The sequence below is a fragment of the Chlorocebus sabaeus genome, chromosome X, assembly GCF_047675955.1.
Source record: "Chlorocebus sabaeus isolate Y175 chromosome X, mChlSab1.0.hap1, whole genome shotgun sequence".
Taxonomy (NCBI): Eukaryota; Metazoa; Chordata; class Mammalia; order Primates; family Cercopithecidae; genus Chlorocebus; species Chlorocebus sabaeus.
The window spans coordinates 40,726,661-40,753,463 of NC_132933.1; the positions used below are offsets into that span (position 1 = coordinate 40,726,661).

General features: G+C 40.9%; 1 protein-coding gene across 4 annotated transcripts in view; it reads left to right on the plus strand.

Annotated features, from left to right (window-relative positions):
- The window catches only part of LHFPL1 (LHFPL tetraspan subfamily member 1), a 55,263-nt gene extending 28,776 nt beyond the window's left edge, over nt 1–26,487 (plus strand). For 3 of the 4 annotated variants that reach the window (XM_073013440.1, XM_007992617.3, XM_007992620.3), the window contains one exon: nt 24,554–26,487. In XM_073013440.1, the coding sequence (XP_072869541.1) occupies nt 24,554–24,735 (182 nt within the window). In that variant the 3' untranslated portion in view covers nt 24,736–26,487. The remainder of the gene's footprint in view (nt 1–24,553) is intronic. The other variant, XR_005237479.2, reaches the window with a different exon arrangement.
- The last annotated feature ends 316 nt before the right edge of the window (nt 26,488–26,803 follow it).

Consider the following 26,803-nt stretch of genomic DNA (forward strand, 5'->3'; position numbering starts at 1 on the left):
ATAAATTTCCCTTTACACACTGCTTTACATGTGTCCCAGAGATTCTGGTATGTTGTATCTTTGTTCTCATTGGTTTCAAAGAACATCTTTATTTCTGCCTTCATTTCGTTATGTACCCAGTAGTCATTCAGGAGCAGGTTGTTCAGTTTCCATGTAGTTGAGCGGTTTTGATTGAGTTTCTTAGTCCTGAGTTCTAGTTTGATTGCACTGTGGTCTGAGAGACAGTTTGTTATAATTTCTGTTCTTGTACATTTGCTGAGGAGTGCTTTACCTCCAATTATGTTGTCAATTTTGGAATAAGTGCGATGTGGTGCTGAGAAGAATGTATATTCTGTTGATATGGGGTGGAGAGTTCTATAGATGTCTATTAGGTCTGCTTGCTGCAGAGATGAGTTCAATTCCTGGATATCCTTGTTAACTTTCTGTCTCGTTGATCTGTCTAATGTTGACAGTGGAGTGTTGAAGTCTCCCATTATTATTGTATGGGAGTCTAAGTCTCTTTGTAAGTCTCTAAGGACTTGCTTTATGAATCTGGGTGTTCCTGTATTGGGTGTATATATATTTCGGATAGTTAGCTCTTCCTGTTGAATTGATCCCTTTACCATTATGTAATGGCCTTCTTTATCTCTTTTGATATTTCATGATTTAAAGTCTGTTTTATCAGAGACTAGGATTGCAACCCCTGCTTTTTTTTTGTTCTCCATTTGCTTGGTAGATCTTCCTCCATCCCTTTATTTTGAGCCTATGTATGTCTCTACATGTGAGATGGGTCTCCTGAATACAGCAGACTGATGGGTCTTGACTCTTTATCCAGTTTGCCAGTCTGTGTCTTTTAATTGGAGCATTTAGTCCATTTACATTTAAGGTTAATATTGTTATGTGTGGACTTGATCCTGCCATTATGATATTAACTGGTTATTTTGCTCATTAGTTGATGCAGTTTCTTCCTAGCCTCGATGGTCTTTACATTTTGGCATGTTTTTGCAGTGGGTGGTACCGGTTGTTCCTTTCCATGTTTAGTGCTTCCTTCAGGGTCTCTTGTAAGGCAGGCCTGGTGGTGACAAAATCTGTAAGCATTTGCTTATCTGTAAAGGATTTTATTTCTCCTTCACTTATGAAACTTAGTTTGGCTGAATATGAAATTCTGGGTTTAAAATTCTTTTCTTTAAGAATGTTGAATATTGGCCCCCACTCTCTTCTGGCTTGTAGAGTTTCTGCCGAGGGATCTGCTGTTAGTCTGATGGGCTTCCCTTTGTGGGTAACCTGACTTTTCTCTCTGGCTGCCCTTAAGATTTTTTCCTTCATTTCAACTTTGGTGAATCTGGCAATTATGTGTCTTGGAGTTGCTCTTCTCGAGGAGTATCTTCGTGGCGTTCTCTGTATTTCCTGGATTTGAATGTTGGCCTGCCCTACTAGGTTGGGGAAGTTCTCCTGGATGATATCCTGAAGAGTGTTTTCCAACTTGGTTCCATTTTCCCCCTCACTTTCAGGCACCCCAATCAGATGTAGATTTGGTCTTTTTACATAATCCCATACTTCTTGCAGGCTTTGTTCATTTCTTTTTCTTCTTTTTTCTTTTGGTTTCTCTTCTCGCTTTATTTCATTCATTTGATCCTCAATCGCTGATACTCTTTCTTCCAGTTGATCGAGTCGGTTACTGAAGCTTGTGCATTTGTCACGTATTTCTTGTGTCATGGTTTTCATCTCTTTCATTTCATTTATGACCTTCTCTGCATTGATTACTCTAGCTATCAATTCTTCCACTCTTTTTTCAAGATTTTTAGTTTCTTTGCACTGGGTACGTAATTCCTCCTTTAGCTCTGAGAAGTTTGATGGACTGAAGCCTTCTTCTCTCATCTCGTGAAAGTCATTCTCCATCCAGCTTTGATCCGTTGCTGGCGATGAGCTGCGCTCCTTTGCAGGGGGAGATGCGCTCTTATTTTTTGAATTTCCAGCTTTTCTGCCCTGCTTTTTCCCCATCTTTGTGGTTTTATCTGCCTCTGGTCTTTGATGAAGGTGACGTACTGATGGGGTTTTGGTGTAGGTGTCCTTCCTGTTTGATAGTTTTCCTTTTAATAGTCAGGACCCTCAGCTGTAGGTCTGTTGGAGATTGCTTGAGGTCCACTCCAGACCCTGTTTGCCTGGGTATCAGCAGCAGAGGCTGCAGAAGATAGAGTATTGCTGAACAGCGAGTGTACCTGTCTGATTCTTACTTTGGAAGCTTCCTCTCAGGGGGGTACTCCACCCTGTGAGGTGTGGGGTGTCAGACTGCCCCTAGTGGGAGATGTCTCCCAGTTAGGCTACTCAGGGGTCAGGGACCCACTTGAGCAGGCAGTCTGTCCCTTCTCAGATCTCAACCTCCATGTTGGGAGATCCACTGCTCTCTTCAAAGGTGCCAGACAGAGTCGTTTGCGTCTGCAGAGGTTTCTGCTTCTTTTTGTTGTTGTTGTTGTTTAGCTGTGGCCTGTCCCCAGAGGTGGAGTCTACAGAGACAGGCAGGTTTCCTTGAGCTGCTGTGAGCTCCACCCAGTTTGAGCTTTCCAGCGGCTTTGTTTACCTACTTAAGCCTCAGCAATGGCGGGTGCCCCTCCCCCAGCCTCGCTGCTGCCTTGCAGTTAAATCGCAGACTGCTGTGCTAGCAGTGAGGGAGGCTCCATGGGCGTTGGACCCTCCCCGCCAGGTTTGGGATATAATCTCCTGGTGTGCCCGTTTGCTTAAAGCGCAGTATTGGGGTGGGAGTTACCCGATTTTCCAGGTGTTGTGTGTCTCAGTTCCCCTGGCTAGGAAAAGGGATTCCCTTCCCCCTTGCACTTCCCAGGTGAGGCATGCCTCGCCCTGCTTCAGCTCTCGCTGGTCGGGCTGCAGCAGCTGACCAGCACCAATTGTCCGGCACTCCCTATTGAGATGAACCCCATACCTCAGTTGAAAATGCAGAAATCACCGGTCTTCTGTGTCATTCGCGCTGGGAGTTGGAGACTGGAGCTGTTCCTATTCGGCCATCTTGCTCCGCCCCCCGACATTTTAGAATTATTATGCAATACTTCAAATATTTTAAGAGACATGAAGTAATACCATGAACATCCTTGTACGTGTCACTGATTAAGCAGCTACTTAAAGTTATGTAGCTTGCCTAAGTTCACTCACTCAACTGGTAGAGTGGCAGAGCTGGAATTTGAATTTCAGCTTAGAAAATAAAACCTTACCAATATGTTTGAATCTCTGTGTATCCTGCCCCAATTACATCTCTGTGCCTCTTCAACAGAAGTAACTACAATCTTGAATTTGGAGGTCTTAAAAATGTTGTATGTACCATTATGGTGATTGTGCTATGAACATTAAATTCATTACCATATTGGTTTCTTAAAACAATTCCGTGAGGTTGATTTCATCTACTGATATTATCCTGAGAGGAAGAATAAAACTCTCATATCCCTGCACTGAGAGCACAAAGCCTTTGGTGTCAGTTTTAATGAGGCAGCTCCCTCCTTTATGCTACTTGGCATACTTAGCTATGTGTGGCATACAGAATCATAGAATGTCCAAGCAAAATAGATCTTAGCTATCATTTGGGTTGGGCTGGTTCTTTATTATCCTTTGTCTTCAATGTCACCACCTCAAAGTCACTCACCATCATACTTTTCTATCACAGCATCATTTTGGTGTCTTTTGTAGCACTAATCACAATCTATAATTATTAGATTTGCTTATTTGATTACCTGTGTTCCTTATTAGAATGTAAGCTTCATGTTGGCAGAGACCTTGTGTGTCCTTTTTCACATTTAACAGAGGCTTACTGAGCAAATAAATCTAATCCCACCTCCTCAATATAAAGACAAGAATCCTGAGACCTGGAAAAGGACTTGCCAAGATCACACACCTTAGGTTTTCTGAATCTCAGGCAGGCACTGTGCTATGAGGGAAGGAACTTCAGTGGTTATAAAAATGATAGATGTCCTCATGGTGTCTGATTAGTGTTGATAAAGGATATGAAGGAAGAGATAGGGTTTGGTGAGAGAATTCTAGAGGGGCATCTGACTTCAATTAGAGGAGGATTAAGGAAGTCCTCTTCCAGAGGGTAAGATTTAAGAAGAAACCTGAAAGGTGGGTAGGCTTAACCAAGTGAACTACATGAAGAAGAGAGTTCCACACAAAGAGGTAGAATGCTGTAAAGGCTCTAACGTGGGAAAGCACATGTTGCATTTGGGTACTATTCTAAGGCCAGTTTTACTGAATCAGAAGAGTGAGTAATGGGAAGAGTAATAGATGATCTCAGAGACATAGGCATTAGTCAGAATTTAAAGGACTTTGTATTTTATCCTAACTGTAATGAGAGACTATTGCAGGGCTTGAAGAAGAAAAGAGATAGGATATGATTTCTATTCTAAGAAGTTTCCTCTGGCAGTGTTATAGAGAATGGCTATGGGGATGGTGACAAGAGTGGAAGCAGGAGACCAGTCAGGAGGCTGAGCCATAGTCTAGGCAAAGACATGAGCATAGCAAAGGTGACTGTGGAGCTGGGGAAAGTAGGCTGTTTCAAAATATATTTTAAAGGTATAATCAATTGTACAGGTGGTAGATTTGATATGGGTATGGAAGAGATGTCCGGAAATGGGGAAGACTAGAGGAGAAGCAACTGTGGCTGGGATTGGGAAAAGAGAAGGAAACTCAGTTTTAGGTAGGTTTTGGAGATACCTGTGTGAGAAATCCAAGTGGAGATGTCAAGCAAGCAGTCTGGAGCTCAGTGAGGTATCTGACCTTGAGTTTAGAAATTGGGAGTTCTTAGTACATAAATGATGTTTAAAGTACTAGGAAAGAGGATTGTAATACTAACAGTGGTTATCACCTAGTGAATGTGACCTATGTGCCAGACAATGTTCCAAGTGTTTTATACGTATCATCTCATTTAATCTTCACAGCAACCAAGTGAAATAGATGCTGTCATTATCTTCATCTTATCATGAGGATGAGAAGTTTACAGAAAGGTAAAGGGACTTATCCGAGATGAATTTAGCTATGCAGAAAGAGTTGAGTGAGAAGAGACGAGAGCCCAGTCTTAGTAATGGGAAATTCTTCATATGTAAACAATGGGCAATCATAGCGAACTCCTATGTGGCACTCACTATACATCAAGAGCTCATTACATCTTTGCCACAATCTATAAGGAAGATATTATTAGCCTCATTTACAGAATGGGAAATTGAGGTTAAGAGAGGTTAAGTAACTTGCCTAAGGTCATTCAGCTGTGGAGTGGCAGACAGAAGTCCGATCTAAGCAACACCATCTAACAGAAGTTTCTGCAATGATGGAAATGCTCTCTGTGCTGCTGTCTAACGTGTTGCTAGTCACATGTTGTTGAACAATTATAATATGGCTGATGGGACTGAGGGACTGAATTATTACTTTTAATTTTATTAAATAAATGTCTAATTTTATTAATTAATCTAATGTAATTTTATTAAGTGTAATAGACACAATGTGACTAGTGGCTACCATATTGCATAGCATGACTTGAGAGAGTCTGTGCTTTTAGTTGCTTCTCTGTACAGAAACTTACTAAGGAGACTCAGAGGAGTAGCCAGAGAAACATAAAAAAGAAAATCAAGAATGTGGGGGTCACAGCAGCCAAGAGAAAAAGAGTATGTCAAAAAAGAACGTGTAATCAACTATGTTTAATACTGCTGCATTAAACTCGATGAGGACAGAGAAGTGACCATTGGAGTCAGTCAGACAAAGGTGATCTAGAAGAGAAGTTTTGGAGTTACAGATACTGGCAGTATTGTGAGATGAGGGAAATGAAGCCAATGTGTGTAGATAGTTCTTTCAAGCAATTTTGCTAAGAAGGAGAGCAGAGAAAGTAAGCAGTAGCTGGAGGAGAATGCAGGATGAAGAAAGGCCTTTTCTAAGATGACCAAATGCTTGGATGCTGATGGGAATGATCCTGTAGTGGAGAGAGAATGATGCAAAAAAGAACAGTCTCTGAGAAACTGAGGGTGCAATGAGTAGGATACTTTTTTATTGTATTATAAAGAAATCTAAGTAAGAGCCCTGAACAGAGATTTCAAGTGATTTCTTGATATACTTATTTCAACTTCGATGAGATTTTCAAAATCCTCTTAAATCCACCACACAACTAGAGAATTCTTTCATATTCAATGGCATATGGACAGGGGACACCCAAATAGGTCCCACTGAAAACTTAGAGAAGCTATATACTTCTTTTTTTTCTTCACAAAAAACTAGATGTTTATTTGTTCCACACATGAAAAAAGGGATGTGAGAAGTCATGTTCAGCAACATAAAAGGTCTCCCTGATTACTCTGCACAATGAGAATAAAAGGATTCATGAATACACATATTATGATAAAATTTCAGAACATTAAAGATAAACAGAATGCCTTAAAAACTCATAGAGAATAAAAAAGTTATAAAAGACAAAATACATATAAAAATCAAAATCCTTCTGGCATAATATATTTTATCAAAGTCAATGGATGCTAGATGAAAAGGGTACAATGCTTTTAAAATTTTATACCCAGAAAAACTGTCATTCAAGTAAAATAAAATAATGAAGATTTTCAACATGGAAGGCCATATAACATTTATTTCTCATGCATTTTTCATAAGGGAATATTGGAAGATACATTACAGTCAAAAGAGAGAATAAATCCCAAAAGAGGAAGGCAAGTAATCCAAGAAACCATAACTACAAGTCTGCAAATTTTTGAAGAATGCATGAATGACTCCTCTGTAACATATTAGAAGGCAGTTGTTCTCAATTGGAGGAGGCTTATGGCCTTCAGTGAAAAGGTTGATAAGAAAAAGGGAGTCTTGAAGAAGGAGAAATTCTGACTGAAAGGTTAGGATAATTTGTGAATAGGAAAATGTCAGATGACAGATAAAAAGAATATTAGAAATGCCCAGATAAACAAACATGCAATAAACATACATAAGAAAGTCATGGTCCAAATATAAGTCAAATGAAAAAGAAGTATACTTTAAAACAATTGGGAGCTAAAGTAAGAATATATTTTAATTTTAAATATGGGTTCATTTATATTAAATTAGCTCAAGAAAATAACACTGTACATGTAACAAGTGAGAAGTATCTTAGTAGAGAACTTGGTCCCTTATTGAACAATATTTACTACTTCCTATTATTGAAGGCGCTATTTATTGGTAATAGAGTCAATCTATTGTCAAGGTATGGGAGACTACATTGTGATTATAAGATAAAAATAATATGTTTCAACTTACACCTTCTATACCTAACACAGAGTCCACAATAAATGTCCTCATTAATATTTGAAGAATAAATAAATACATAAATTTCTTTTTTAATGTTGCAATTTTTATTTTACAGATGAAAAAGGTGGAAGATAAAAGAATTTAAGAAGTCCTTTTTTGTCTAGCATAGGGGAAAAGAGAACACAGTTTTGTGAGTTTTTAAAATATAATATACTTTAAGTTGTAGTCTATTAAGGTAGAAGTCAAACTATTCCTATGTTAAAGTTTTAGTTTAATCAAAATGAAATGATCAGGAAACAGATTTTTTTTTAGCTGATTCTTACACTATTATTTTCCTTTACTCTTTAGTTCTGAGGAAGAGGACATAAAAATCTTGAATTTTACTCCTGTTGCTCAGTGACAATGTTCAGAGAAATGTGGCATTTTAAACATCATTTTGGTAAACTTGGTTATTTTTGTATGGCCATCTGTCCCTAAACTACATTATTAAGGATATTCTTTTTTAAAAATTATACTTTAGGTTTTGGAATACATGTGCAGAACATGCAGGTTTGTTACATAGGTATACACCTGCTATGGTGGTTTGCTGCACCCATCAACCATTCATCTACATTAGGTATTTCTCCTAATGCTATCCCTCCCCTAGTCCCCCACCCCCCAACAGGCCCCAGTGTGTGATGTTCCCCTCACTGTGTCCATGTGTTCTCATTGTTCAACTAGCACTTATGAGTGAGAACATGCGGTGTTTGGTTTTCTGTTCCTCTGTTAGTTGGCTGAAAATGATGGTTTCCAGTTTCATCCATGTCCCTGCAAAGAACATGAACTCATCCTTTTTTATGGATGCATAATGTTCCATGGTGTATACGTGCCACATTTTCTTTATCCAGTCTATCATTGGTGGGCATTTGCATTGGTTCCTAGTCTTTGCTATTGTGAATAGTGCTGTAATAAACATATGTGTGCCTGTGTCTTTATAGTAGAATGATTTATAATCCTTTGGGCATATACCCAGTAATGGGATTGCTGAGTCAAATGGTATTTCTGTTTCTAGATTCTTGAGGAATCGCCAAACTGTCTTTACCCTCACACCAACAGTGTAAAAGTGTTCCTATTTCTCCATATCCTCTCCAGCATCTGTTTTTTCCTGACTTTTTAATAATCACCGTTCTAACTGGTGTGAGATGTTATCTCATTGTAGTTTTGATTTGCATTTCTCTAATGACCAGTGATGAAGAGCTTTTTTTCATATGTTAGTTGACCGCATAAATGTCCTCTTTTGAGAAGTGTCTGTTCATATCCTTTGCCCCCTTTTGATGGGGTTGTTTTTTTCTTGTAAATTTGTTTGAGTTCCTTGTAGATTCTGGATATTAGCCCTTTGTCAGATGTATAGATTGCAAAAATTTTATCCAATTCTGTAGAGTGCCTGTTCACTCTGATGATAGTTTCTCTTGCTGTTCAGAAGCTCTTTAGTTTAATTAGATCCCATTTGTCAATTTTGGCTTTTGTTGCCATTGCTTTTGTTGTTTTAGTCATGAAGTCTTTGCTCATGCCTATGTCCTGAATGGTATTGCCTCAGTTTTCTTCTAGGGTTTTTATGGTTTTAGGTCTCTAATGAGACATAGCTGCTTTTAAGTAAGCTTATAAAACTGTTGTGTTATAAATAGCACTTAATTCTAGGGTCATGTCTGTATCGTCCACCAGTGGATCACATTCACAACATGTTTTCATGAACATAATATAATAAGACCCTAAAAAACTCAAGCATAACTGATGGTAATATGCCATTTTTATAATGAGGAAAACCTGAGATGGAGAGCTAAAGTGATTTGTATAAGGTCACACAGCAAACTAAAGGCAGAATAATGAATGAACCTATCTTCTAACTGACTGCCTGTGTGCTACAATGACTTTTTTCCTCTCCATTGGTGAGGGTATGTCTTGAGTCATTTGAGAATTTGTTTTCTTTAGGATACACTTCAGCTCTATTGTTTTCAGAAACAAATGTCTGAAACATCATGGAAAGTACCTAGTGTTGCATCCTGTATCCCCACCTCAACCCCTATCCCCACCCCCAGCCCCCTTCAATCTTTTAGTATAATCAGATTAAACATAAATAAGGAAGTGGCTGGACCTGATGGGATTTTGAAAGAGATCCCAATTGGAATGGATATATATGAGAAATTCTTAAATGCCTCTAGATTTGATTTGCACTAATAAAGGAACCTAAATGGTCCTGCTAAACTCAATCAAATAAGAAATATCTACAAAAATTGTGTTCCACATGTTCTAAGAGTATATACAGTTTATCTGGGGCCTCTCTCTGGTCTTCTGGGGTATGTGTTTGGGGGATAGGGAGGATGAATGATTGGATGGGGTTTGGGGAAGATACAGCCTTGAAAACAAAAGCGTACAATTGCAAAAAGAATATACCAGCCCCAACCCCGCAAACCAGGAAAGTTTGACCTCCTTCCTTCCACCGCCTCTTTTGTTTCCAGGTTCTTCTCTTGTGTCTTCTAGTCCATCTTCCAGGTCTCTTGCTGTCCTGAGACTCCCTTGGTGCTCACTCTACCCCCACTGGAAAATTATGTACCTGACCCTGTCCCACTAGTCTTCAGTTGAACGGTTTAGGAAATTGATTCCTTTTCTTCTTTTCTTCACTTAAAGAAGAAACTAACAGCCAAATATTTAAAACAGAAAATGAACAAACATTAACCAGAACTTACACTGAAACTTAAACTGAGAGGGACCTTGAGATCAGTCAGTGGGGCAAATAAGAGCAGGTGACTTTCTCAAGGCCCCACAACTAGTGACCTAGGACTAGTTTCCTTACTCCCACATATACGGTAGATGCTGCTTAATGGCAACCCAGTATCTGTTTCTTGAATGAATCACCCATTCAACAAGAGGGAGAAAATAGGTAAAGGCTCCTTGCAACAGCCCTGTCAAGTGCAATGCCTTTCATATACCTTAATTTTATTAAATAAATGAAAAAAATTTAAGTTGAGAAAAAAGCTTTGCTGGTTGTTAATTGAATTCCAGCCATCAAATGAAGATTTTATGGACTTGATGCCACACAGATGAATTCTTGAGAAGTCCAATTCTAAATTGATGCTATTCTTCACCAAGCATCTAATTGAAAGGGAGGGTTGGGCATAGATTGCCTAGTTGTAAGACTGGGCTTTTGTTGGCCGGGCGCGGTGGCTCAAGCCTGTAATCCCAGCACTTTGGGAGGCCAAGACGGGTGGATCACGAGGTCAGGAGATCGAGACCATCCTGGCTAACACGGTGAAACCCCGTCTCTACTAAGAAATACAAAAAACTAGCCAGGCGAGGTGGCGGGCGCCTGTAGTCCCAGCTACTTGGGAGGCTGAGGCCGGAGAATGGCGTGAACCCAGGAGGCGGAGCTTGCAGTGAGCTGAGATCTGGCCACTGCACTCCAGCCTAGGCTACAGAGCGAGACTCCGTCTCAAAAAAAAAAAAAAAAAAAAAAAAAAAAAAAAAAAAAAAAAAAAGACTGGGCTTTTGCATAGCTACATTCTTAGCTCTGTGACCTTGGACAAATTATTCAGCATTTGTGAGTTTGTTACTACCTCATGGATTGTTATGAGGATTAGATGAGATAATTCATGCAATACACTCAGTATAGTATTTGGTATATAGTAACCAGTCAATAGTTGATATCTGATATCATCATCATCATCATCATCAGCATCATCATCCTCATACCAGTTGTTAAAATAAAAATGTTCCCAGTACTTTAGTTTCCAGAAAAAGAACCTATTACAGCCAGGAGTCAGTATATGCAGCATGAAGGATAAATGCACAGGTTAATAGTAGAATGACCTGGGTTTAATGAGAAGAATAAGTGAAGTATAGACACATACAAAGCACAATAGGCTGCATTATATGTAACTTGCTATTAGTAGCAGCCCAGTTCTCAAGAGCCTTTTTGGAGGGGATGCCTCAGACTTGGCTTCTGGGAGGGAAGGAGGGACTCCCTCCAACACACACTTGGCAAAGGCCTGCAGTAGAGCCTACCCAAAAGCCATGTGTGTGCTCCCTCTGTTTCCTCTCCTGGAGGTTCATTTCCTTTGCTCTCCCATCATTTCCGCTCATTCTTGCCAGTTCAAAGCCTTTTATGGTGACTTGGGGTTTGACCTTTGTGGGTTCAGTTTCCAGGCATTTCCTGTTACCTTTTCTTTCTGTCAGTTTCCTTCTTTATGGACAGTTTGTTTTCTTGTGCTCACCAGAGCACAAAGAAGCAGGCGAATACATTTCTGTGCCCATAGGGGGGGCATCAAAGTGTGGTAGAAACAACCATGGCCAGGGTATCAGGGCACCTGGGTTTTGATCTTCTTAAGCTTGCTTGGGCATGTCACTTTGGCACTCTGAGCCTTAGTTTCCTTGTTTTCACATAGAGAGCATTGGACTAGATCAATAAGTACTCAGAGGCCCCAGATACATGCCTAGCTCCCTGTGTTGTGATATGCCTACTTTTATGGTGAGGTCTTTGATCTAATTTCATGTCTACCTATTTGTTTTTAAATAACAGAAGAGCAGATATCAGGTCCTCTTAATGTGTACACACACACACACAGGAGAAATATATGTTAATTTGCTTGACTATAGTAATCATTTCACTATAAAAACATATTGTATATGTTTAAAATGTACAATAAAAACTAAAGCAATCTACTTAAGGCATCCCTTCTAGAGGAAAGGAGCTTTTTAGTAATACCCACCCCATCAAGATTAGGTTATAGAGGAAAAGAAAAGAAAAGAAAGTAATACCCACCCATGGAAGCAGGGGCCAGAGATTGGCCAAAGGGATTGTCCAAAGCAACTCATCTATAGAAGGCCATCCGCCCCTCACAATTTTCCTGCAGCATCAGCTAGAATGCCCTGGCAGACAGTCCTTGAAAATCCATGGCTTAGGTGTTGCTTAAGATGTTTTAGTTGCCCGTCTAGCCCACACATAGAGGGGTATCAAACCAGAGAAGCAGCTGTGTTGGGCTGGAGCAGGCAGCAGGGAATCAGTCAGTTAAAAGGCAACTTAAGCAGCTGCTCTGTGAGGTAGGTAGTATTGCTTCTGTTTTACTCATGGGGAGCTAAAACTCAAAAAGGTTTGATGACTTGCCCCAGAGGTTAAGTTTGTGACAGGACGTGATTTCAACTGCACATCTGTAGTGCTTGGCATGCTAAGTGTTGCACTGAATGGAATGAACAAATTGTAGGGTGGCTCTGTTTCTATCTGACTGTATGACCATAGATAAGTAATTTCACTTCTTTAAACCTGTTTCCCCATGACTAAAGTTAGGATGATATTTCCTACTGATATGGTTTGACTGTGTGTCCCCATCAAAATCTCACCTTGAATTATAATAATTCCCACGTGTCTAGGGCAGGACCAGGTGGAGATAACTGAATCATGGGGGGTTTTCCCCATACTGTTCTCATGATAATAAGCGAGTCTCACAAGATCTGATGGTTTTATAAGCATCTGGCATTTCCTCTGCTTGCACTCATTCTCTCTCCTGCTGCTCTGTGAAGAGGTACCTTCTGGCATGATGATAAGTTTCCTGAGGCCTCCCCAGCCATGTGGAACTGTGAATCAATTAAACCTCTTAAACCTCTTTCTTTTCTTTTTTTTTTTCTTTTTTTTTTTCCTTTTTTTTTTTTTTTTTCTTTGAGATGGAGTCTCACTCTGCAGCCCAGGCTGGAGTGCAGTGGCATGATCTCGGCTCACTGCAGCCTCTGCCTCCCAGGCTCAAGCAATTCTTCTGCCTCAGCCTCCTGAGTAGCTGGGATTATGGGCGTGCGCCACCACGCCTGGCTAATTTTTGTATTTTTAGTACAGACAGGGTTTCACCATGTTGGTCAGGCTAGTCTCGAACTCCTGACCTTGTGATCCACCCACCTCGGCCTCCCAAAGTGCTGGGATCAGGCTTGAGCCACTGTGCCCGGCTTTTTTTGTTTTTGTTTTTGTAAATTACCCAGTCTCAGGTATTTCTTCATAGCAGCATGAGAATGGACTAATACACCTACCTTCAAAAATTGTTTTGGCCATAACATGACAAAATGCACATAAATGTGCTTTATGAAAATAATGCTCTATAGGTACAAGGCATAACAGATTAGAAAGCTAATTTACCATTAGATTTTCTTACTGATCATCTTCTATTAAAAATAGTGAGGTGCTTAAAGTAATGAGACTCTATACATCCCATGGGCCACTAAGCTACTTTCATTTTGAACAGAAAATTAATGACGGTGCTTATAAACATTTCTATCTTTTCTGACATAGTCTGCATGAGAATGGGGTGCTCACCACTGGAGTAGTTGGTGACTAAGGTGACTTCCAGCTTGATGACTCCAGAGGAAAACAAGGCTGTTACAATAGCCTGGAGGGCAGGTCTTCTGCTTCACTTGACCTTATTTTCATATTGCCTTGCAGAGGGCCTAGTAGGCTCAATGACTGGAAAAATGAATGCAGAATTGTGAGCCAGTTGTCTATGCATCAGATGACCACACGATGGCAGTAAAGTCAGGTGAATTCATTCTCTGCAGCTTTCTCAGTCCTGCCTCTGATCCTTAGCTCAAAGAATGTGAATCACACTTTATCCTTGCTTCTGTTTCTTCCAGTTAATGTCTGGGCAACATGGTGAAGCCCCGTCTCAACAAAAAAATATATTTTTAAAAAAATATTTTTCACCATGTTGCCCAGGCTGGTCTCGAATTCCTGGACTCATGTAAGCTGCCCACCTCAGCCTCCTAAAGTACTGGGATTACAGGCGTGAGCCACTTGGCTTGACATTAACTGATAGTATTACTGCTGTTATTAGTATAGGTTGGACAATATAGAAGGATTTTTAATAAAGTGAAATGGGTTTCAAAGGCAGGAACCAGGAGGAAAACTAGGGACAACTGTAATCCTAGGACCAATTCCCTGGAGAGGCTAGAGTTACAGGGGTGAAAATATATGTTATATCTGGGTTCTATGTCATATGACTTTTTCAGATCTTTGTCACCAAGCCACACCCTGGTGAACTGTGAGAAATTATGAGAAGGAGACAAATGTGTCTTTCAAGTGAAAGCCGCTAGCACTGCATCAAGCACAAGTGTAGGTTTCCAATAAATGTTGATTCCTCTTGCTTTAGACTGATGTGGACTAATGATATGGTCATATCCAGTGGTTCCCCATGGAGCTGTGTATCAGAATCATCTGGGCTTTCTCCCCAGACATACTAATTTTGTAGAGCTGGAGTGGGGCCTAGGAATCTGTAGTTTACTACTCTCTCAGATGCTTTTGGGAACTTGTGGGACCAGTTGGGAGCGTGTTTAGCTGAGATGAAGAGGATCTGAGAAGTATTAATTATTCTAGGCCTAGTGCTAAGTGTTTTGCATGTGTCATCTTTTTGACCTTCGTAGCTGCTCTGTGAGATAGGTGGTATCACTTCCACTTTACTCTGGGAGAAGCTGAAACACAGAAAGGATAAGTGGCTTGCCTCAGAGGTTCATTTTGTGCAAGGACATGATTTCCAGCCCAGTTCCCTGTAACTCTCATCCCAGACTCTTCTCTCTGTATCACACTGACTTCCTGAGCACACACAGACCTGGGCTCAGTCTCTATATTCTCTAAGTGGGGACCTTGGTCAGACACTTTATCTGACTGTTCGATTCTTTCCTCTATAATAATTCCTGCCTCTGGCTGGGACTTGAAGAATGAATAAAACAAATGAAAAATAAATAAATGAGATAATGGATTGCAAAATACCTTAAAAATGATACAGGGCTAAGCTCATATTGGGTGGTATTTGTGGCATTTGTCATTACCCAGGAACCTTGGACCTGGAAGTCTCTATGGTGTTTATCCTTTGGCTGATAAAGCATGGATGGAAATAGCTAATGTTCAAAGCTGACATTGCTGGTATGGGGCTAACTTGATGGCTAGAATGAGGGAACATGCACTTCTGAGTCCTGAGGTAAGTCAGCTCACTGGGTCTGGCTTTCTAGCATTCTTGAATATTTGAGGATTAGGTCAAAACTTAGTAACAGTCACTCAGTAAGCATATTCTGGACATTCACTGTATTCAAGATGCTGAATAAGGCATTGTAAAAATTACAAAGAATTTAAGGATATAGTCTTCAACAAGCCTGTAGTTTATTTGAGGAGACATGATCCATACACACACACACACAGATGGAATCTAACAAAAGCAGCCATAATGATGTCAATCACAAATGTGTAGTGTCGTCAGAAGGAGTAAATTACTGTTGTTATGCTAAGGCACACAATAAGAACTCTAGAATCTATCTTCCTTCTCTTTATGTAAGTTCTCATCTAGATTACTGAAAATATCCCCTGACTCTCTCTCTCCCTGTTCCACAAAGGTACTGCACATTAACCCCTTTATCTATCTCCCATTTGGTGGACAAACTGACATTTCTAAAATGCAAATCTGATGTCATTGTCCTTCTTTAGTAGTGGTTCCCCATTGCCTTCAGGATGAAGTCCGGATTCTTTAGCAAGGCCTACAGGGACTCTGACTATCACTTCCATCACGACCCTATCTTCTTCTCTTGCCCAGCCACCTCGAAAATACCATGTTCCTCCGCCCTTTGCAACTTTGCATGTGCTACTCCGTTTGCTAGGAATGCCCTTCTTTTCTTCCTTACCTAGCTAACTTCTTATTTTTCCCTGAAAACTCCCCAGCTCCTTTCAATTGGATTTGATATCTCTCACCTATATCCTTGCAGCAGTCCATATCGGAGCACTTGTCACACTAATAGTCTATTTTCTTGTCCCATTTCTGCTTCTGACTCCCTTTCACTCATCTAGTTTGTTGATCTTACCTATGAGAAAACAATATGTTTACAGAGCTTACTATAGTGACTGGCATATAGAAGCATTTAACCAATATTAGCTATTACTATTCCAGTAACTGCCTTATTTAGCTGAGAAAGTTTAAGTGGAAGCAAGCAGAGGGCTACTGAGCAGATGTTAGGGGAGAGGAACCAATTTCCTAGAGGCTAAGTGTCCTCAAGAGCTAGCGCTGAATCAAATACATCCAATATTTGGTCAGATGGGTTTTAACCCGACTCCTTGAGGAGAGCGCCCAAAGCTCTTCTGAGAAGCTGCTCCAGGTGTAGCTGACAGGCTATATAAAAGGCAACACGGGGTGACACAGAAGTGTTTTCCAGAGGCAGCTAAAGGTAAATCTGGAGAGAGACCTAGAAGCACAATTTAACTTGGCCTGAGACATGGTAGATGAGCAGAGTAGCTAAAACTCAGGACAGCTCTATGAAAAGTGATATAAATAAGCAATACAGGTTGGCAAAACATGAGGAAAGGTCAGAAGCTAATGCTCAATAGTTGCAAGGAAGATTTTAATCGAAAGATTCAACTTGTTTGGCAGAAGTGTGTGAGAGAGAAAAGAAAAATCAGCCAAATCAGGGCATTTCTGTCATCATGAGGGCTTGGCTCTTCTTTGAGTACTCGCATGGACTTTCTAGCAAGTGCTCTGGTCTTCCCTTACCCTTTGGAACATTGGGTTGAACCGCGATGAAGTTAAAAACCCAGAATGTCCTACCCCTCCAGCAGACCTGACTGGACCAAAAAGTCAGTGGCTACTCACAATAGCATATTTACCTGAACAACTGAAGTTTTCAGTGGGTTTTTTTTTTATTCTTCTTCTCTGGCAAAGGAGCCTGGCAGGCTTCTGGAATCTTCAGTAGGTTCTGGGCCTCCAATCTGGGCTGCTGTTGACACTCACGCCCAGCTTGGAGAGTGAGAAGAGAGATGTTCTCATAGCTTTGGCTGTCTTTTTGCTGGGGGCCGTGGTGGGGGTGGTAGGATGTTTGGCAATTGCTCTTGAATTCGTTGGCTTTGCTTTATCTTTGTGGATTATTCATCTGTGTTTGCTGAACCTAGCAGAGAAAGTTCTCTGCTCATTTAGCTTGGCTGCATTAAAAATGTTTTTATGTTGCTACCTATAAAGACCCTAAAGTCAACAGCATGTTTCTGAGCAGATGCGACCACCAGCTCTTGCTAACATAAAATTCAGGTCCTCATGGCAAAAATATGTTGAGTCAGCGAATAGCAACCACCAATTCCTCCCTTACCCTACCATGTGTACCAAACGGTAGTTTGGGAGATGGGTTGTTATGTGGTTTCATGACTTTAGATGGTGCCACAGTGTTGAGAAGAACAGCTGACTTTCCTGAACTGAGTTTGCTTTGGAAAAAATAATATCCTCAATAGGAAGAGGTCTGTAAAAGCTTAACCTTCCCCAGCCATCAGTCTCCATGTGCCATGATCCCTATCTCTAGTGTTCTAATCTTCCACCTGCCCCATTGATTCTCCTTTAGTCTCTTTCTCTTCTTTGATTTCTCTCTATTCCTTCGCCTCACTCCCTACTCTATCAAATTCCAAAGGATTCCTAGACATTTCTCTGTAGCTGAGGATTTTGTCCTCAGGGCCAGTATAGGCTACCTGGCTTGATATGTGGAAGCCTATGAAGGCCATCGAGACCCCCGGGTCACTCCCAAGCAGACTTCTCTGCATATCTGTCCTGTCCCTCTACACTGGGTGGTGAAGTTGAGGATGATATGCAGGTTCCCATTTTAGGTTCTTCTCTATCCTTGGTGTCATTGCTTCCCTTCTTTTGCCTATCTAAGGCCAGGGCAGTGTCTCTTAAACTTCTTGATTATTGGAGTATATTAGATGAAAAAACAAATGCTAACATTGTTCTCTTTGCCCCTTACCTGAAACACTCTCCAGTCTTCTGATTGCAAGAATTTCTAGAAATTGGATCTCATCTTTCTAGTGGAATACAACCCTCTATCTACACCTTTGAACTATTCACATTGTCCAAATGGATTTTTCCCTTCTTGCTTGACCCTGAAACTCCAAACTGCTTCACAATTCTTACCCCATCTTCATGAGCCTCTCCCCTGCCACACCAATATTGAACACTTCTTACCATAATCTGGGGTCCTAGCATGCTTGTTTTTTTCCTTCTACAGTAGCAGCTCTCAGAACTTGACTGTTGGCAACACTTGTGTGAAATTAAATTGTCATAGATCTGAAGGTGCCATTACATTTCATGCAGCCCTATTCAGTTTTGGAGGTGTTAGTTGTCATTATGGGCTTGCTATATCCCTGCTTCCCTGACTCTTCCTCCAACCTTTCAGGAGCCTGGAATTTCATCAGATGATTCTCTGAAAGAGAAGACTCAACTCACTCAAAAGACAGACTTACCTCACTTTTTCTATGCCCTTTCTTTTTGACATTGTTTCCTTCTTCCTCCAAAGAGAACTCCTTTTTTTGATTCACTCTCGAGCATTCTTGGTTTCTAAGCTGGCATTCTGCACATGCCCCCTGAATGAGGGAGCCACTCTATCAGATTCTGACTCACTCTGGTCCATAATTTTGATGCTCACACCAATGCTAGGTCCCACCACAAGCACTGGTTTAGGGCTAACTCCCCATAGCTCATCATGACCCATTGACAACTAGCCAGACACCACAACCCTGAAGGGCATACGACTGCGGCTCTAGGGAGGGTGGTCAGTTTAAGTGGCTGCCAGTGACAATTTATCTCTAAACAGTGAGCTGTAAAACATAACATAGTGCTGCATCAAAGGAAACAGAGTCAAATTCCAAACCAATTTGATTTGCAACTTGGAATAAAAGCAACGTGTCTTGATTTAAATGTCAGGCCCACTGCTGAGTGATGATTTAATAACTCATATGAGGGATTCTGTCACAGCAAATTCAACACTGGAGTTGAGTGACTCACAGATAGAGTGTTAGAAATGATACAGAAGAGCACAAAAAGGAATAGGCTTTTCTCAGGGCTCATCCAGAATCTTTGCATAAAGCTAATTTGCAGTTAGAACCTCTTTTCTCCCCCTATCCTGCCACCGATCTTTCTCTTCACAGACACCCATGCATAGATATGGAGAAAATTTCTAGGTGTGATGTCATCTCCCTGCAGTATCTTCTAAGGACACAGACTTTTAACAATTCTAGCATGGAAGTAGAGTCAGTGCATTTAATCTGAAGGCAAGGAAGCGGTTAGTCTGGTGTTTCTCAAAGGACTTTAAGAACGCATCTGATCCTAATGTGATGTCTTTAGGCAGGTACTTAATTATTTTTCCCCATTTTAAGGGTTAAAGAGCTGAGACCTGGTGGAGTCAAAACATTTATTCATATGTTTATCCTGTCTCCTTACTCCCAGGGAATCAGTGCTTCCTCCTCAATACCTTGTGAGATCTCTCCCCTTGAGTTTCCCTTACCTTCCAGGGGGTAACATACCAGAATGCTCAAGACTGACCATGCCTCAGTCCCAGTCTGCTTCCCAGGTCAAGAAGGAACCATGCATGGCCGTTCTTAAGGGAGGAAATTCCATTCTGTTGGGCTAATCTTTTAGTCATCGAGATTTATTTTGAATATAATTTAAAGTATAAATATCTGGTGTTTGTCTACATGAGGATTGCTCAACCTAGACAATATCGATACTTTTTGGCCAGATCACTTTCTGTTGAGGAGAACTCTTTTATGTATTGTTGGTGTGTAGCAGTGTCCCTGGCCTCTGGTTAACTCGCTCTGCCTATGTCCTCCATGTACCTCCAATCTATTTGACACAGACCTTTCAGGTTAATATTTCCAAACAATACCTCTAACTTAGTGGTTCTCAATAGAAAGCAACCTCCCCTCACACCAGGGGACATTTGGCAATGTCTGGTGACATTTTTGGTTTTCACAACTTGATGGGGAGGAAGAATAAGCTGCTATAGATATATAGTGGGTAGAAGCCAGGGTGTTACAGTGTACAGGAAAACCGCCCCCTGCCCCCGCCCTCACACCAAATAAATGTCCAACCCCAAATGTCAATAGCGCCAAGGTTGAGAAACCTTGCTCTAGCATATCATTCCCTGCTCAGAAACTTTCTATTGTTTCACACTGCTTGTCAGAAAGATGACAGATTTCATGACCTCTCCTGATGTAGATTCAGTTTATTATTTTGTCAACTATAGCTCCTTTTTGGAAACAACTCTGAATGTTATGCTTTTTCTGAAACATGTCATGTGCTTTCTCACTCACATAACTTGGCTCACGCCAACCACTCCCTCTGCCTAGAATGCCCACTTCCCACTACTAAAGCCAAGTTGAAATGTAGCATCTACAAAGGCTTACCTGAGCTCAAATTTTCCCAGCTGCAAATAATTCCTCCTTCCCTGGATATTCCTATAGTATTTTACACATATATCTCTTAAAGCACTTATCATAGTCATACTACAATAGAAAATATGAACTGGAAGGGGCTTTTAGAATTCTCTTCATTAAATCCTTCCACTAAAAACAAAGGAAACGGAGGTCCAGAAAGGTGAAGTAATTGGCTGAAGGCATTGTATATTCTCGTAAGACTTGGACTGTAGTAATTTGTGTTCTTGGTTTCATTCTCCTAGCATGGTTGAAATGGATGATCATGAACTTTGAGTTAGGTCTGGCAGTCAAATTGCAATTCTGACACTTATAAGTGGGCCAAGTCATCTACCTTTCTGAAACTCAGTTCCCTGAGCAGTAAATGGAAATAATCATGGCTATTATGAGAATTAAATGAGATTGTGTATTAAAAATGCCTAGCATATAGTTGGTACTCAATACACGTTTGTCAGATGAAAATAAGGATCAATAGTACTTTAAATAATGGGATTTAGGAATGGATGATGGTCCACAGGACTTCACTAAAAGGCGACAAGAGGTAAAATATGGCAACTCATTGCCACCTGCTCCCTACTTTCGCACCCTTCCATAGAAGGTTTCCTCAGTGAGCCATCAGACCAGCATGCAAGTTTTCTGTGGAGTAACTGAGTGCTTACGGTGGCTCTCCAAATCGTAAGGTAGTTCTTAAAAGGTCTGCTTTTTCTTTTTCTTTCACAATGCCAATGATATAATCTCTTCCTTTCCTCCGGTAGATAACAGGTAGAGTTGTGGGGAGGGATGTGGATGTAAGAGATATTTCCCCTCTTTCTCCTTAGTTTCCTTTATGACAGCAGACTGGGGCTTAGATGCCTTCAGAGGTCTAACAGGAATCTCTGTGAGAGGGAATTCACAAGGCACTTGGGATGGCAATAGGAACACTTTAGTGTTGGCTTCTAGCCCAGTGATACCTGGTTCTGGCTTCAGTGAGGTTTATTGGGGCCTTTCTAGCCAGTTCTTCACTCTGGAGCTGACCACTCTGTCAGCTTTCTTCCTGCCTAGGGCTTTGGGGTAATGGCATGCTATGCATTTATTCTCTTCATTCAGAGAAATGAGTCTTTCCCTGATCCCAGGGTGCATGTACGTAATAGAAATATCCTTGCTCCTTGAATGAGGGGATGATCTGACAGGCAGCTGAAGAAACAAAATGAGACTTTTGATGTCTTACCTAGACTAGATTTGGAATAAGCTGGGGAGGATGAAGTTGCTTGACAATGGGCCCACCTCAGAGCTGGCTCCTGTCCGCTCTGCCAGGTGAGTACAGGAGATTTTTGTTGGAGGGGGTTAGAAGAGAAGCTCAGGTGAGTCTATTACAACTTGACTTAGGAACCCCCCTCCTTAGGGCTTACAGGTCAAGGGTCCTGTAAGAGGAAAATGCTTTTGGGTGTGATGAAAAAACCTGCAGAGGGAAGAGCACTGAATTGGGAGTAAAGAGACTTGGTCTGGATTTCTGCTTCTACCTCTCTGTTTCTGAGAGAGTTCCCAGGGCTATCACCAGAGCCTCATATTATGGTTTGTGAAGTAGATGCAATAAAATCTGCAGTCTTCCTCCCAGTGATGGCAGAAGTTGAAGGTTTTCCAGTCTCTGGAGTTTTCACTCTGTGAATTCCAAAACATTGTTCAAACCTTCCTACTTTGTGTATGTGAACCAGGGAGTCTGTGTGTGCATGAGTGTGTGTATGTGTGTGTGTGTGTGTGTGTCTAGGGGGAGGAACAACAAGGCGGGGATACAGCTCTATAGGCTGCTTGTCTCTATACGTTATTCTTCAGTTTTCTGTCTTCAGAGTCCACCATTGTTGTTCTTGTTTAAACTACTTTGGAGATAGTTGAGCTCCTTTCTCAAAGGAGGCTTCTCTTTCAAATTTGCTCTTTCTGAGGTTTGTACTATTTTCATAGCTGCTGTAATTGGCTTTCACCATAATTTTGGGTGGGACCACAGGAGTTCAGGAACTTATATGACTGCCCAGGTCTATTGGTAAAGTACTATTTCCTCTGAAGGACTGTAACACTTGACACTGGTCATATGAGGGGATAAGGGATCCATTCACCCATTCAAGTAGAGAGGAAGGATACATGGTATTGTGAGAGCCTCTGATGAGGGAAGTTGACTTAGGAAGGTCAGAGAAAACTTCACTGAAGAATTAATGATTATGTTTAGTTCTGAGGAATTATTAAACATTGACTAAGTAAAGAAAGTAGTGGAAAGTATATGCATACACGTGCACATGCAGTAAATATTTTAGGCAAAGGAAACAGAACGTGCATAAGCCTTAAGGTACAAGGGATCAGGGCACATTCCAGAAAGAAATAAAATACTATATTCACTGGTTTTTCAACTTTAATTCAAAATTTAAGCCATAGTTTTAGGTGTTAAGGGTTGAAAATGCCAATGTACTCAGCTTTGAAGTACTGTTAGGCTAAATCACACATACTGAAATGGTACCCACTGTGGATAGAGCACATTAAAGTATAATCACAAAAAGAAACAAATGCATCTGTACTATTGAGCCAACAATCTGGAAGAGAGGAAAGGACAGATAAAACTGTGAAATGTAAATCTTTCTCCCAATATTTTGTCCAGCAGGTACATCTGTCTATGGAGTATACAGATACATTCCTGGAGGGCTACTTGGTTGAGGTGATATGAGCCCAATGGAGTGAATTAAGGGAGGGCTTCAAGCAGGTGCCAAGTTCTGGATTGTGCTCTGAGGAAGCTATAGATTGGTGAATAAGAGGAGAGAAGATGTTTCTGGCAGGATAAACAGCATGAGACATGACTTGGTGGTAGACTATTTTATTTCTGAGATGGGAAATGTGGGGATAAATTAGGCTGGCCTGAATGGGAAAGGAAAGCAGCCAAGCTTGGGGCCATCTTAGACTCTTTCTAGGACACACCAACTAATCAATTAAAAGCAGTAAAATTAAGGTTCACCAGGTACTATATGAAAATAAATAATTGGTTATTTGAATTTAGCTTTTTAAAAAATAAATTGTCATACAGATCAATCTTGACATCTTCCACTGACTGTAGTCAGGATTAACTTTCTTCAAGATTTAGAGGCCGGTGAAAGTTGCTGCCTATCTTTCTTTTCAGGGCCTTTCTGCAATTTTGTATCACTGGGACCCTACCATAATTTATGGAGTCCTGTTTGCTTAACTTTATTTTAGCAGTTAGTTACTTTGATACCTTGTAAAGTAATAGCTCTTATTTCTCTAGGCATTGACATTTTCTGGAGGATGGCTGAAAAGTCACAAATCTTTCAGACAAAGGAACCAGTCTCTGATGGAATAGCAGGTGGTGGGGTGGATGTCTTTGAGCAGGTGACCTTCCCGTTACCTTATAAAGAGAAAACTACCTACTTCAAAGCTTGGCTTTGATTCCAATGCATATTTCTTTCCTGGGTGTTGAAAGGCTAGGTTAGGCTAGAGACATGATGTAAGAGGGAGTGGATTTTATTTTACCTGTCTAATCCCCTGATGATGCAGGCAGCCCATGTGCAGTATTCTATCACTGTGGTTAAAAGTGTGGAGTTTTGAAGTCATGATGAGTCAGCATTTATATCTTTAGCACTTGCCAGCTGTGTGGTTTTCAGTTGCCTCATCTTCTGTGCTGTGTGTGCCTCAGTTGCTTTGTCCTTTGTAAAACAGGGAAAATAAGAGTACCTATCTCATATAATTACTGTAATGATCAGTGAGGTATATGTTTAAAGAGCTTAGCATAATGCTTGACATCTTATCAAGTTGTTCTTGTCATCATTGTCATTAGCATTGCCACCCATACCACCCCCAGGCTCCTACTCTAACAAAAAAATAAAATCTTACAACCTCTTGCTAAAAAGCAAAGATCAGCAGTCAGCACAGAAGGAAAGAAAAAAATAGGAAGCCCAGGGGCATTCACTGTTTCCTATTCTCACCCTAACCATAGCATCTCAAAGAGAATGTATAAAAACTATACTTTCTGGAATCATTTCTATAGTTCATTACCAAAGAGAAAATATGAAAAGACAACCCAATCCTCATTCTCTGTCCCTGTTCTCACAGGTACGTGTCGGCTTGGCTGGGCCTATTACTGTGCTGGAGGTGGAGCAGCTGCAGCCATGTTGATCTGCACCTGGCTCTCTTGCTTTGCTGGAAGAAACCCCAAGCCTGTCATATTGGTGGAGAGCATCATGAGGAATACCAATTCTTATGCTATGGAGCTTAACCATTGCCTCAAACCTTGAGCTTTGAAAGAAGATTGGAGAGGGTGGGAAATGGGAGGAGAGAGCCCTGAAAAGAGGTACTAAGGATTAGGCCATTTGTCATCTAACTGTCATTAGTGTAGCCTAGTGTTTGCATGTTTTTTAAACTAATTGTCATTCATTTTCACTTATCTTTTAGCCAGTAGGTCACTGGCTGTTTATAAAATTCATCTAGAGGAAACATTCTCAGACATTCACCCAACTGGCAAGTACCTGCTAACCCGAAGACCCAAAGTACTCCTTTATGCAAAACAGGATCCAAAGCTAAGGCTGGGTAAGAATAGCTGTGCAGGGAGGGAGCACAGAATGGGCAGGGCTGGTTCCTACCACTCCATTCACACAGTTCATTCCCAAGTATTTATTGCCACCCCCAAACATCTCTGGAGTACTACTGCTCAATTTTTGTGTCATTATCAGGAGAATACCTTGACTCTTCCTTTTTTTCTTTCCTGCTTTTCTTTTTCCCCCTGGTTGTGGGGAAGCTTCGGGAGAGGGGGGAGGGTGACTCACAGTGAGGAAAACGTTAGTCAAGGATACTTGCATTTAGTCTGGAGCCCCTTCCTCATTATGCTTTAGAATATTCATAGGCATTCATTTTGTGTTCTGACTGGGTGATGAGCAAAAAAATATATAGTAGCAAATATTCCCTAATCTTTTAGAGATACAGAAATGGCATTCATCAAATGTACTGAGAATAGACTAGCATTTGTGGGGCACTCAATCAATTTAAATTCATGGTGACAGTGACAAGGATGTTTCTGTTAGATACTTATTGAAATTTCTATCAGAGATCATTTTTATTGACTAGGAAATCCACGGTGGCCTTTTACCCCCAATAGTCACTCCTAATGTGACATAAGTTCATCTGCCTGTTTCAAAGACTGTTCGTCAAATGATCTCTCCTTCATCTGGGGCGAGTTAGCCACAAAAGAACACAGCACTGATGTCACCTAGGGCTGATGTATTTTTAGGCCTGGACTCCATCCCATCTGTGCTCAAGGTTGACGGATGGTGTAGAAGAACTTGGTGTCTCCTGGGGGCAGAGTTTGTCTCGCTCCTCCCCCCCCCCCAACCCCAGTTAATTCAGGTCAGCTCTATTGTTCCATAACTACAGCTTTAGGGAATGGGGAGGGCCTGTGATTCAAAAGGCCAGCTCATCTGTTTCTATTCTTAATAATTCCAGCATGTTTTTGGTACAGCCCTACCTAGAGGGATAGAAATAGAAAAAAACTGGCTTCATAAGTTACATTCCATCTCATGAGAGGTCAGAATTCTTCCATTGGCTTTACATGGGTAAGTGAATTTAAATGCTTCCCCCATCTATAGTTGATTCATTACTGAGTCACTCATTCAGAAAACATTTCTTGAGTATCTTACTGTGTGACACATTCTGTGCTAAGTTCTGGGGATAAAAGGACAAAGACAGTTTCTCACCTTAAAAGGGATAGTGGTGAGGTATTGAGAGACATGTCGACAAGTACTTGTCAGTGTGTTAAGTGCTAGAAAAGTGAAGAAGAACAGCTAAATGATCACAGAGAAGTCATTAAACCAACCTGGCATGAAGGGGTTCATGGGAAAGCATCCTAGCAAAGAAGATACCTAAGATGGGTCCGAAAGATGAATAGCAGGAGCTTTGTCAGCAAAGGCAAAGAGTGCACAAGACAAGCAATGATGGCAGCCAAGTAATGGAGACAGCATTAGAATGACAGATGGGTGTAAAAAGAGGTGGCAAAAGCTGAAGTTGAAAAGGGAAGCAGTAGCCAGATTCCGTGGGACCTTTTACTCCATAATAAGGCATTTGAATTTTCTCCTGAAGAAGGGTCATTGAAAGGGAAGTGACATGAACAAACTTGTAGCTTTCAAAGATAAGTTTGGCTAAAGTGAGGAGAATGAAAGAAAAGAAGAGGAGAACTAGAGATATTTCAATAATCTAAGTATAAAACAATCAAGGCCTGGAGGAAGGTAGTGACTGTGAGGCCGGAGAAGACGGATGAATTTGAAAGAAGATATTTAGGAAGTACATTGTCTAATGGATATGTGTAGGTATTGG